We start from the raw sequence: 14,601 nt of genomic DNA, 5'->3' as shown, positions 1-14,601 counted from the left end.
AACTGTAAGTATAACAGCTTTCAGTGAGTTCTGTGAGTCCTCTCAGTAGATTATCAAACATAAGGCTGGTTTTGAGAATCCACTGAACTTGATTAGTGTAAGAAATAAGGACAGTCTTGAGGACTATTCTAAGTTTGTAGTGGGACTAAACTCTGCCCACCCCTTCCCCCCAACTTTATTGGGTATGATTGACCAAAAAAGGAAAAAAACTTGTATATATTAATGGGTATAAGTATACAACTTGATGTCTTTGTTTTGTTTTGTTTTTCAACCACCCACACTGACATATGGAAGTTCCTGGGCCAGAGATCAAATCCAAGCCAGAGTTGTAACCTATGCCACAGCTGCAGCAATGCTGATCCTTTAGCCCATTGTTCTGGGCTGGGGATTGAACTGGCACCTCCACAGAGACAAGCCAGATAATTAACCCACTGCACTATAGTGGAAAGTCCTGTGATGTTTTGATATATATATACATTGTGAAATTATTCACACAATCAAACTAGTTAACATGTCTATCATCTCACATAATTATGATTTTTTTTTGGTGTGGTGAAAATACTTCATCTGCCTTAGAAAATTTCAAATATATAGTATACTATTGTCAACTATAGTCAAGCTGTACATTAGATCCTAAGAACTAACTCATCTTATAAATGAAAGTTTGTGTTTTGATCAGTATATCCCCTTTCCTCTCACCCTTCAAGCACTGGTGACTATAATTTAACTCTCTGTTACTATTATCCAAATTTTGAAAAAAGTTGTTTTATATACTCTACCCGGTTTTCTAGTTGAATTAGAGTTTTAGTAAGGCACCAGTTACTCTGTTTTGACCTGGATTAAAGTCCCACCTTAGTATTTTAATTATTTAGAAATGTAAAAATCTGTGACATCAACATCTTACATATTGTTTCCCCCAAATAAAAAAATAAGCCCCATAGTACAGCTTATGCCGAAGTTTTTATTAGTGCCATGATGTATTTTTACTTGTGCATTCCACTCATTTATAGCAATGTGGACCTGATAGCTGTTGTAACCCTCGAACCTGTATGCTGAAACCAAATGCACAATGTGATAGAGGATCATGCTGCAACAACTGTCGAGTAAGATTTAAGTTTATTAATATTTTCCAAGTATACAGTGAATTATGTCTCAGACTTTAGAACACTTAGATACTTAGCTGTAAAAGAAATGACCTTTTATATAAAGAAAAATATACTAAATTCAGGGTCATGTTTTGATTTTATGAATTATAGCTGGATGTTGAAACCTCCTTCTAATGCCATTGTTTTCCCTAATGATGTGTTGTTTTAAAACCTCGATTTGAGGGCATTACAGAATTCTTTTATACAAAAGTTTCATTAAAGAGAACTATTTTCATTTATTTTAGCCAATATTTATATTTTTATAAATAAAAATGTTATTTTAGGTTGTGATGAGTACCTTTAGGTATGTAATTGAAAGACATAGCAGTTTTCCATAAATACATAAATAATAAAACTCACTAGATGTGACATTTATCTTTTTAAAAGTGTTTTCCTTTCTTTGACAAATTCTGTGTCAAGTGCTGAGTTACAACAGATTGCAGCAAGGGAACTTGCTCTGCTGTGTTTGAAACCTTGACACAGAAGCAGGTCATCTAAGAATGGTTTAGCACCAGGTACCCCATAAGTGTTCAGTGCTTGACAGGCAAGGGGGCGACCTCCTTTCCAGCCATGCCCTTGTCCCGAGATGAAGGGCTCTCTTCACTTGACCCTGCTCCCAATGCTGTAACACTTTTCATTTTTTTTAAATTATTTTTTTATCATTTAAAATTTTTTATTGACGTATGGTTGACTTACAGTGTTGTGTTAATTTCTGCTATACAGCAAAGTGATTCAGTTATACATATAAACATATCCATTCTTTTTCAGAATTCCCTGTGCTATATACAGTGGTCTCCATTGACCATCCATATGATAGTGTGCATATGCCAGTCCCAAACCCCCAATCCCTCCCTTTTCTCGTTTGTCCCCTTTGGTAACCATAGGTTTGTTTTCAAACTCTGGTTTTGTTTCTGTTTTGTAAATAAGTTTGTTTGTATTATTTAGATTCCATATGTAAGTGATATCATATGATAGTTGTTTTTCTTTGTCTGACTTATTTCACTTAGTATGATAATCTCTAGGTCTATCCATGTTACTGCAAATGGCATTATTTCATTCTTAAATATTATTTATAGCTAATATTCCATTGTGTATATGTACCACATCTTTTTCTTTTTCTTTTTTTCTGGCCATGCTCATGGCATGTGGAAGTTCCTGGGCCAGGAATTGAACCCAAGCCACAGTAGTGATAGTGATGGATCCTTAAGCTGCTGAGCCACCAGGGAACTCCCATACCACATCTTCTTTATCCTTTCCTCTGTTGATGGACATTTAGGTTGCTTCCAAATCTTGGCTATTGTAAATAGTGCTGAAGTGAACATTGGGGTGCGTGTATCTTTTTTTTTTTTTAGATATTTAATATTTATGTATTATTATTTTTTATTACTCAAATGAATTTATCATATCTGTAGTTATATAATGATCATAACATTCTGATTTCACAGGATTTCCATCCTACAGCCCAAGCACATCGCCCCACCCCCCAAACTGTCTCCTCTGGAGACCATAAGTTTTTCAAAGTCTATGACTCAGCATCTGTTCTGCAAAGAAGTTCAGTCTGTCCTTTTTTCAGATTCCACGTGTCAGTGAAAGCATTTGATGTTGGTGTCTCATTGTATGACTGACTTCACTTAGCATGATAGTTTCTAGGTCCATCCATGTTGCTAAAAATGCAGGTATTTCGTTCTTTTTAATGGCTGAGTAATATTCCATTGTGTATATGTACCACATCTTCTTGATCCACTCCTCTGTTGATGGACATTTAGGTTGTTTCCATGTCTTGGCTATTGCAAATAGTGTTGTAATGAACATCAGAGTACATGTGTCTTTGCGAGTCGTGGTTTTCTCTGGGTAGATGCCCAGGAGTGGGATTGCTGGATCAAATGGGAGTTCTATGTTTAGTTTTCTGAGGCATCTCCATCCTGTTTTCCACAGTGGTTGCACCAATTTACAATCCCACCAAGAGTGTACTAGGATTCCTTTTTCTCCACACCCTCTCCAGCACTTCTTGTTTGTAGACTTTTTTTTTTTTGTCTTTTGTCTTTTTTGTTGTTGTTGTTGTTGTTGTTGTTGCTATTTCTTGGGCCACTCCCGCGGCATATGGAGGTTCCCAGGCTAGGGGTCTAATCGGAGCTGTAGCCACCGGCCTACGCCAGAGCCACAGCAACACGGGATCCGAGCCGCGTCTGCAACCTACACCACAGCTCACGGCAACGCCGGATCGTTAACCCACTGAGCAAGGGCAGGGACTGAACCTGCAACCTCATGGTTCCTAGTCGGATTCGTTAACCACTGCGCCACGACGGGAACTCCAGTAGACTTTTTGATGATGGCCATTCTGGCTGGTGTAAGGTGGTACCTGATAGTGGTTTTGATTTGCATTTCTCTAATGATGAGTGATGTTGAACATCTTTTCATGTGTTTTTTGGCCATCTGTATACATCTATCTTTTTGAATTATGATTTTCTCTGGATATATGCCCAGGAGTGGGATTACTGGTCATATGGTAGTTCTATTTTTAGTGTTTTGAGAAACCTCCATACTATTTTCCACAGTGGTTGTACCAATATACATTCCCACCAACAATGTATGAGGGCTCCATTTTCTCTGTACTCTTTCTAGCATTTATTGTTTGTAGACTTCTTGATCATGGTCATTCTGGCTGGTGTGAGGTAATAGCTCATTGTTGTTTTGATTTGCCTTTTTTTTAATGATTAGCGATGTTGAGCATCTTTTCATGTGTTTTTTGGCCATCTGTGTCTGTCTTTGGAGAAATGACTCTTTAGATCTTCTGCCCACTTTTTGATTGGGTTGTTTATTTTTATGATATTGAGCTGCTTTAGCTGTTTGTTTATTTTGGAGGATAATCCCTTGTCAGTTGCTTCATTTGCAAGTATTTTTCCCATTTTGCATGTGGTCTTTTCATTTATTGTCTCCTTTGCTGTGCAAAAGATTTTAAGTTTAATTAGGTCCCATTTGTTTATTTATGTTTTTATTTTCATTACTCTAGGAGGTGGATCCAAGAAGATATTGATGTGATATATAAGAGTATTTTGCCTATGTTTTCCTCTAAGAGTTTTATGGTATCTGGCCTTACACTTAGATCTTTAATACATTTCAAGTTTATTTTTGTGTATGGTGTTAGAGGGTGTTTTAATTTCATTCTTTTATATGTAGCTGTACAGTTTTCCCAGCACCACTTATTGGAGAGACTGTGTTTTTCCTGTAACATTTTTCAAATTCTATATGTTAGCACAAAATTTAAACTATGAGTTGTTATGCAAAGATCATTTATCTTAAAGGCCACATTTTGTCTTAAATGATGAAGATATTGATTACTATCTCCTATTTTCCTTTTCATTTCTTCCGTCATATTTGTGACAGATTCATCACATGAGAGCCCCTCTATTGAATAACCTGCCACTGGTTTCCTGTTCTTTATTGTCCTTGACTGATGCAGTTTTATGTTTATTTTTCTTCTAGAATCTTAGCATGTGGTTAATTCTTACCTCTGTGATTTTTAGTGTCAACTGGAAATTATGAAGTATGGGATAGATACCCAGTTAATATTCTTTCTACAAAACTTCAGTATACATGAAAGTGTTATTTAAGCATAGGATAATTCAGGAGAAAGATTGCAGTTGGTTTTCTTCTTTTTCAAAGACTTCTGTAGTTAAACTGCCTCCTTAATCTTCCTTGGTTTCCCACTATTCATTCTCAGTTATTTAGGTTTCATATTTTCAAATTACAGATATTCCATACTTATAAACTATGATTTTTAGTAAGTATATTTTATTTGAAAATTATAAAAATTATACAGTTTTTACCCATAAGGAATAATTATTCCAAACAAAAACTGTTTTTCCCCCCCTTCCACCAAACGCTAACAAAACTTAGGCTCTCATCATATCATATTTGTGTTATACTTTTACTTGTACAAGTGTTTTATCTTCTGTTTTTTTCAGTATGATTATCATATAATTCTCAATTTTTTTCAGTATGATTATCATGCTTTATACAAAGAAGATACTAAGAGACATTAATGAATAAGTACATCATCAAGCTATAAATGTATTTAGGACAATTTTGAAATATATATTGATAAACACAATCTTATATACAATGCTTTCATTTTTACATTTTAATTTCTACTAGTTTCTGCAAGCAGGTACTACCTGCAGGCCCACTGCACATCCTGAATGTGATATTTCTGAGACTTGTAATGGAAGCTCAGGAAGCTGTCCACCTGATGTAACTATACATGATGGACACTCATGTAAAAACAATAAAGCCTTTTGTTTTGAAGGAGACTGCCGTGATCTTGATGCACATTGTGAGAGAATATTTGGAAAAGGTAATATTGTTTTGTAATATCTATGGAGTTGGACATAAATATTTTTATTAACATTACCAAGACAATGGATAATTGTTTATATTTATATTCTTTATTCTACTTAACATCTCTATTTTTTTATGTTTTAAACTTACTAAGGTATAATTGACAAAAATATGTTTAAAGTGTATAACTTAATATTTTGATAAATATACACACACACACGTTGTGCAATAATTGCCTCTGTCAGCTACTTAACATAGTCATTACATGTATGTTTACATATATATACATACCCAGGAATAGGCTTGCTGGATCATAAGGTAATACATTTAAACAGCCTAACTACTGTTTTCCATGATGTTTTTACAAATATTCATTATTAAAAACAGTCTCTAGAAGTTCCCCTTTCTTCATAATACTTATCTTTTGCATTTCTGAAAACAACTATCGTAAAAAGTGTGAACTGTGATTTTTCTTTGCATTTCCCTGATGATTAGTGAGCCCCTTTTCATTTATCTGATGGTCATTTATATATCTTTTATTTCAAGAAATGTCTATTTAAGCCGTTGCTATTTTTAAATCTGTTTTCCTTTGTTATTGAGTTATATGTGTTACTTATATATTTTGGAGATAAATCCTTTATCAGATATATGGTTTGCTAATATCTTCTTCCATTTGATAGGTTTCACTTTTTGCTTTGTTGATTGTTTCCTTTGCTGAGAAGTTTTCAGTTTTATGCAGTCCCACTTATTTGTTGTTGCCTTGCTTTTTTGTCATTTCCTAAAAAATATTGTCGGATCAGTGTCCAAGAACTTTCTTTCAGTGTTTTCTTCTAGTAGATTTATAGTTTTAGGTTAGTTTAAGTCTCCTTGACCACCAGCTTTATTGAGATATTATTGACATATAACATGGTATAAGTTTAAGGTGTACAACATGTTGATTTGGTACTTTTATATATTTCAAAATTATTACCACCATAGTGTTAACTAAACATTCATTTTTCATGGTGAGAACACTTTAGATTTACTTCCTCAGCAACTTTCAAGTATATAATATGGTATTATTAAGTATAAACACCGTGCTGTACATTAGACTTCAAGAACTTATTTTACTCATAACTGGGAGTTTGTAATCTTTGATGAACATCTCCCATTTGACACCACCATCCTAGCCTGTGGTAACTATTTCTCTATTCTTTGTTTCTCTGAGTTCAGTAAGTTTCCACATCTAAGTGATATCATGGAGTATTGTCTTTCCCTGTCTCACTAATTTTACTTAGCATAATGCCCACAAGTTTTATCCATGTTATAAATGACAGGATTTATTTCTTTCTCATAACTTAATAATATTGATATCTCTCATTTTCATTACCCATTAAAATCCTGTCAGAAAGGGGAAAATTTTCCATCCTTCTTAAACTCCTCTAGTTCCTTTGCCTCATCAAATAATTAAAATGACATAGATTAACTTGAGAAATAAAATTTTAGTTCATACGTATGAGACCCCCACATACATGAAAGAGTCAGAGACCCCATATACATAAGATATTCAGAGACAGAAATGTAAAATGAGTTGTTGCGGGACCAGCTCAGCAGGTGAGGGCTGAAGAACAGGCACTACGAAACTTAAGAAAAGGTTAACATAAAACAAAACATAGAGACATTTGTCTTAATCAAATGTGGGAACGGGGTTCTCATGGTCTCAGGGACCAAGAGCCCCACCTCAAGAAAGCACACTGCTTTTATTGTGCTCTTTAGGATTACATCAAGTGAGGAGGGGGCTGTAAGTGCAGGATGCAGTTTTTTTTTAAATTTTTTTAAAAAGTCACGTAGCTGGTATCTGGTTTAGCTTTTAACAATCGTTAGCATTGAGGGAAGCCTGGCATCAGCTATTTATGCATAGCATCCAGAGAATCACCATTGTGCTTCCACAGATAGCATGCCCAGTGTGCCTAGATTTGTACCTCGTATCCTGCTAAGGACCCCTCGTAAACCCCTTGGGGTCATGAGGCTCATCTTCCACTTATCTTAACAGGACATATCATGCTGTGCAAACCACATGCCTCTCTGCACAGGTCCAGCATGCCTAGACCAATGCATTATGTCCTTATACAGCTGACTACATGAATAACTTGTGCCTTTTGGTCTTTGTCCTTAAGCTTAAGTTATTTACCAGTGCTGCTTCTGTTTTTCAGGCAGGAATATAGGGTAAAAGTAAAGCTGGAGAAGATGGAGTTTTCAGCATAAAAAATAGAAGCAGAGAGGCTAAGAAAAGATTGTAGAAAAGTTGTATATGCCATCCTGAGCTAAGCAATGGGATAGGAGCCTGGAGCTTTCAAGGACTGGGATGTCATTCACAGGACCAGAAGAAGAATAGATGTTTGGTAATTAGATATTTGCCCTGCCATGCAGACAGGGCCACTTAGATAGATTTATCTCTGATAATAACAATTCTTGGAAGAATCCCTAATTTAAATTCTTCCAGGTTGTTAAGAAAAGAGTAGAGATTTCTTTTGAGCCTGCAGGGTCTTGATTGCCTTTAGCTCAAAATAATCCATATGCCAAAGTGGTCCACTAGGGGAGGCCTGTTCAAACTCCTGCGATTCGTTAGACACTTAGGTTGTTTCCAAATCTTGCCTGTGGTGAATAATGCTGCAATGAACATTGGAATGCAGATATCTTTTTGAGATCATGTTTTCATTTTCATTGGATATGAAGTAGACTGGAAGTGTAATTTCTGGATCATAGTGTAGTTCTATTTTTAAGTTTTTGAGTAACATCCATACTGTTAATTCATAGTAGCTGTACCAATGTGCATTTCCACCAACAGTGCACAAATGTTTCATTTTCTCCATATCCTCATCAACATTTGTTATCTCTTGGCTCTTTGTTGGAAGCCAGTCTAACAAGTGTGAGGTAATATGTCATTCTGGTTTTAATTTGCATTTCTTTAATGATTAGTGATACTGAACACCTTGTCATATATCTGCTGGCCATTTGTATATCCTCTTTGAAAATAATCTATTCAGTTATGTTACCCATTTTACAATCAGATCTTTTTTTATTGGCTTCAATGAATTCTTTATATATTTTGGAGATTGTTATTATCAGGTACATAATTTGAAAATATTTTCTTCTAGTCCATAGTTTGCCCTTTTTTTTATTATTATTGTATCTTTTGCTGTGCAAAAATCTTTTTAGCTTGATCAAGTTCACTTTTTTTTTTCCCTTTTTTGGCATTTGTTGCTAATGATTTTGGTGTCATTTCCAAAAAGTCATTACCAGGACCAATGTTAAGGAGCTTTTCCCATGTGTCTTCTAGGTGTTTTATTGGTTCAGTTTTTTAATTTAAGCTTTAGGGAGTTTCTGTCGTGGCGCCACAGAAACGAATCTGACTAGGAACCATGAGGTTGAGGGTTCAATCCCTGGCCTTGCTTAGTGGATTAAGGATCCAGCATTGCCGTGAGCTATGGTGCAAGCTGGTGGCTACAGCTCCGATTAGACCCCTAGCCTGGGAACCTCCATATGCTGCAGGTGAGGCTCTAAAAAGACAAAAAAAAAAATTAAGCTTTAATCTATTTTGAGTTCATTTTTATGAGTTGTATAAGATAGTGGTCTAATTTCATTCTTTTGCATGTAGCCATCCAGTTTTTCCAAAGTGGTTTAATGAAGAGATAGAGATTCTCTTTTGCCCATTGAGTATTTGGGGCTTCCTTGTCAAAGTATTAATTGACTTTATATGTGGGAGTTTGTTTCTGGGCTCTGAAACTTTTTTCATTGGTCTGTGTGTCTATTCTTATGCCATCACATACTGTTTTAATTACTATAGCTTTGTTGTATAATTGTAATAAGGAAATGTATATCTTTAGCTTTATTTTTTCTCAGGATCATCTTGGCTATTCAGGGTGTCTTTTGGTTCCATACAAATTTTAGGATTTTTAAATATTTCTATGAAAAATGCCATTGGAATTTTTTAGGGATAGCATTGACTCTATAGACGGCATTGGGTAATATGGACATTTTAATGATATTAATTCCTTTGATCCATGAACACAGGATATCTTTCCTTTTGTTTATATCTTAGATTTTTTTCATGGAAATCTTGTAGTTTTCAGGCTACACATCTCTTACTTATTTGATTTTAATTTATTCCAAAGTATTATATTGATTTTGATGCTTTTTGTTTGTTTGTTTGTTTTTAAGGCCACACCTGTAGCATATGGAAGTTCCCAGGCTAGGAGTTGAATCAGAACTGTAGCTTCTGGCCTATACCACAGCCATGGCACTGCAGGATCTAAGCATCTGAGCTGTGTCTGCTACCTACACCACAGCTCACAGCAGCGCTGGATCCTTAACCCACTGAGCAAGGCCAGGGATCGAACCCACATCCTCACGGATACTAGTCAGTTTTGTTACCGCTGAGCCATGATGGGAACTCCTGATTTTGATTGTATTTGGAATGGCATTTAAAAAAAATGTTCAGCTCTTTTGTTATTAATGTACAGAAATTCAACTGATTTACATATGTTGATTTTCTATGCTGTAACTTCACTTAATTTGTTGACTAGTTCTAACAGCTTTTTGGTGGAATATTCAGGATTTTTCCCTATATAAGATTATATTTTCTATAAAACAATTTTATTTGTTTTCAATTTGGATGCTTTTTATTTTTTCTTCCTTAACTGCTCTTGCTACAAATTCTAGTACTATGCTGAATAGAAGTGGTGGGAATGAGCACCCTTATGTTGTTCTCAATGTTAGAGGGAAAAAATTTAACTTTTTATAATCGAGTATAGTGTTGGCTGTGGGGTTATTATAAATGACTTTTTTTGTGTTAAGATCTGTTCCTTCTATACTTAATTTGTTGATCATTTCTATCATGAAAAATGTATTTTTTTATCAAATGCCTTTTTTGCATCTATTGGGAGGATCATATGATTTTTTAAAATTTTTGTTCTTTCAGCGTAATGTATCACAGTTATTCACTTGCATATGTTGAACCATCCTTGAATTCAGGGATAAATACCATTTTACCTGATGGGGTTTGACCATTTTAATGTTCTGTTGAATTTGGTTTGTTAGTATTTTAATTTTTTTTTTTAGGTTTGTCAATATTTTGTTGAGAATTTTGATATCCATATTCATCAAGGATATTGCTCTGTAGTTTTCTTTTCTCGTATGTTCTTATATGGCTTTGACATCAGAGTAAAGCTGGCCTTGTAGGATACTGGAAGTGTTCCATTTTCTTCAATTTGTTGGAAGAGTTTGAGAAAGATTGGCATTAATTCTTTAAATGTTTGATATAATTCACCAGGAAAAACCATCTGACTGGGACTTTCCTATATTGAGAGGTTTTTGATTACTGATTCATTCTCCTTACTAGTAATTAGTCTGTTCTGATTTTCTGTTTCATCATGATTTAGTCTTGGGTCAGTTATCTATTTCTAGGAATTTATTCATTTGTTTCTAAGTTATCCAGTTTCTTGGTATATAATTATAATACTCTGTAATGATCCTTTGTGGGGTTTTTTGTTTTTGTTTTTGTTTTTGTTTTTTGGCCTTTTTGCCTTTTCTAGGGCTGCTCCCACAGCACATGGAGGTTCCCAGGCTAGGGGTCTAATCAGAGCTATAGCCACCGGCCTACACCAGAGCCACAGCAATGCAGATCTGAGCCGCATCTGCGACCTACGCCACAGCTCATGGCAACGCCAGATCCTTACCCCACTGAGCAAGGCCAGGGATCAAACTCACAACCTCATGGTTCCTAGTCGGATTTGTTAACCACTGCACCACGACGGGAACTCCAATCCTTTGTGTTTTTATGTGTACACTTCCATATATTGGTATGTTTTCCAACTGTTATTAATTTCCAGTTTCATACCATTGTTGTTGGAAAAAATATTTGGTTAGATATCAGTCTTATATTTGCTCAGACTTCTCTTATGTTGTATCATAAGATCTACCCTGGAGAAATGCTCCATGTGTGCTTGAGAAGAATGTGCTTTTGTCTGTGGTTGAGTGAAACGTTCTGTATGTCTGTTAGGTTTTTGTTTATGTTTAACCATGAAATTTACATAAAACATCTTATATATGGAACAGTTTATTTTATGCTGATGACAATTTAACTTTTTTGTCTTTTTGCCTTTTCTAGGCATATGGAGGTTCCCAGGCTAGGGGTCCAGTCGGAGCTGTAGCTGCCAGCCTTCACTAGAGCCACAGCAATGCCAGATCTGAGCCAAGTCTGCAACCTACACCACAGCTCACGGCAACACCAGATCCTTAACCCACTGAGCAAGGCCAGAGATCAAACCCGCAACCTCATGGTTCCTAGTCAGATTCATTAACCATTGAGCCACGACGGGAACTTCGATAACAATTTAACTTTGATTGCAAACAAAACTCTATGCTTTTTCTCTCCTCCTTTTATGTTTCTGATGTCACAAGTTACCTATTTTTTCAATTTGTATTCATTAAGAAATTATTGTAGATATTGGTATTTTTAATACTTTTGTCCTTTAACCTTGTACTAGAATTATATAGTTAATATGCCACTGTATCACAGTTTGAGTATTTTGAATATGATGATATCCTTGCCTTTACCAGTAAGCTGTCTATTTTTGTTTTCATGTTACTTATTAGCTTCTTTCATTTCAGCCTGATTAACTCCTTTCAGCATTTCTTGTAAGGTAGGTTTAGTTGTGATCAATTTCTTTTGCTTTTGTTTATTAGAGAAAGTCTTTATTCCACCTAATTTCTTAGGGACAGCTTTGCTGCGTAAATTATTCTTGGCATTCTAGAACTTTGAATATACCATCTCATTCTTTCTTCTCATCATGAATTAGTGGAAAGTTTAGCTTTTAATTTTTTTTTTGGTCTTTTTGGAGCCATATCTGCAGCATATGGAGGTTTCCAGGCTAGGGGTTGAATTGGAGCTATAGCTGCCAGCCTACACCACAGCCACAGCAACACAGGATCTGAGCTATGTCTGTGACCTACCCCACAGCTTATGGCAATGCTGGATCCTTAACCTACTGACTGAGGTCAGTGATCAAAACCACATCCTCATGGATACTAGTTGGGGTCTTTAACTGCTGAGCCACAACAGGAACTCCGAATTTGTGGAAAGTTTAAATTGGCTCTATCTACATATTTGGAAAATGTAGGGTTGAAAATTGCCTCTTTCAAGAAAAATATGTAGAAGGCTACAAGACAGAAACTATTGAAATTAATGAGGCAACATTGGACACATAATTTGGGAGATACCACAAAGGAGTTTGTTTCAAATATTAATCTTTAAATCTGTATGCCTTCAAATAAGATAGGTATAATTCCTGTTGGAGGTTTTGATTTTGGATGTCAAACTCCATAAGGAAGATAGCTCATGAGGTATATTTCCCAGGGTGTTGGTTTTTTCGTTTATTCACCTTAATTGGATAAGGCATTCTTCAAGCACTGAAAACCCAGTGATGGACAAGACAAAAAAAGATTCATATTGTTATGGAGGTTATATTCCATTGAAGGCCTCAGGCATAAACAATAAAAATTAGTAAATAAATAAACACAATTGTTTCCATTAGTGATGAATATTACGATGACAGAAAATTCTTCCAGATAAAGCAGCATCAATAGCAACAACAAACAGATCATGAAGTTGAGGCTGTTTTAGATAGGGTGTTCAGAGATGGTTTCTGTATGGAAGTGAAATTTGAATAGAAACTTGAGTACTGAGAAGCCAGCCAAGAGATGATCTTGGGAAAGAACATTTCACTTGTAAGAAATGTTATCCTACTGAGTTAGTAATGAATTTGATGTATTCAAGAATGAAAAAAAGGGCAGTGTGGCTGAAATGTAGTGAACAGGGCTGAGTAAGGATCATGGTAAGAAAACTGGATTTTATTCTTAGTGTAATGGTATACCATTGGAGATATTTAAGTAAGAAGTTGATGTATGGTTTTTATTTTTAAAAGGATCACTCTGATTTTTGATATGGAGAAAGTACTGTGAGGAGTGGAGAGTAGAAATGAGGAGTCAATTAGAAGGCTGTGGTTGCCTCTTAAAAGAGAACTGATAATACCTCAAGCTAGAGTGGTACCTATGGAGAAGATGAGAGCTGGTCATGCTCAGGCTGTTCTTAGGAGGCAGTGTCCCTAAGATTTAGATTAGTTGGTAGAGGTAGGAGTAAGAGGGGAAAAGGAAATCAAGAATTGTTCCTGAGTTTTGGCATGAACATTGGTTGGCTAATGGTCCTATAAGGAAGTCTAGGGTATAAAACAGAATTTATTTTTAGGATGTGTTAAGTTGAAAATGCCTATTATTCATGAGACAGTCTGAGTAAGATGCCAGGTAATGAAAGCTAAAACTTTCACTAACATTTCAGTGGCTCCCTTTATTCCAATTGAGATGGGGTGGCCTTTTAGTCATCTAATAGTGGTCAAGGGAGTATAGCATCAAACTCTGTACTATGCAGTGCTGTTTATGAATTTTGTCTAAATTATTTGCAATAATTTTACAACATTTACTAAACTAGTACCAGCCATGCACAACTATCTGTGAAAGTCTATGTACATTTTTTTGTGGCATTTGATAATAGAGGGAATCTAAATACACTATTTGAACTATGGAACGGCAAATTGTCTTACTTTATAGGCTGATTAGTATATTGGATTTAAGGAAGTGTTTCACATGTGATTTCACATTTTCAAAGTGTTGCTCCTTTGGTGTTTCCACATCACCCATGAAAAACCAGACTGAGCTGAGAGAAAGTCCCTAACACTAATGAGAGAGGGTACTCAAGGGAGAAATTAATAATAGGGCTCATTGGTACCTTTAGAAGCAATAGATGGACTAGTAAAAACTAGGATGGAGAAAGAACATTCCTATCCTGGTATTCTCAGACTCACAACTGAACTGATTAAGCATTATAAATACCTAGAAATAGCATTACCGTTTTCATATTAAATGTACAATCACCTTTGATGGACTGTTGTTTTAAAATGGTGGAAAGAAATAGAATTGGGAGAAGGTGAAAAATTAAAAAGAATAGTGGGAAAAGTGTAAATCACAGAAAGGGCTGGTAAACAGGAGAAACTTTGATCTTAAAATGTAGAAGGATTAGATGGGA

General features: G+C 35.4%; 1 protein-coding gene across 5 annotated transcripts in view; it reads left to right on the top strand.

The window, feature by feature from the left end:
- The window catches only part of ADAM32 (ADAM metallopeptidase domain 32), a 129,125-nt gene that overhangs the window by 81,092 nt on the left and 33,432 nt on the right, over positions 1 to 14,601 (top strand). For all 5 annotated transcript variants that reach the window (XM_085001075.1, XM_085001074.1, XM_085001073.1 and 2 more), the window contains 2 exons: positions 1,011 to 1,103; positions 5,301 to 5,499. In XM_085001075.1, the coding sequence (XP_084857201.1) occupies positions 1,011 to 1,103; positions 5,301 to 5,499 (292 nt within the window). The remainder of the gene's footprint in view (positions 1 to 1,010; positions 1,104 to 5,300; positions 5,500 to 14,601) is intronic.

Source organism: Sus scrofa, chromosome 15 (assembly GCF_054392235.1).
Source record: "Sus scrofa isolate SSC_HxYL_T2T_F1_AM1 chromosome 15, Sscrofa_HxYL_maternal_Yorkshire_Landrace_v2.0, whole genome shotgun sequence".
NCBI classification, from domain to species: domain Eukaryota; kingdom Metazoa; phylum Chordata; class Mammalia; order Artiodactyla; family Suidae; genus Sus; species Sus scrofa.
Note: the sequence above shows the minus strand (reverse complement) of the source record. Positions and strands in the feature narration are given on the sequence as shown.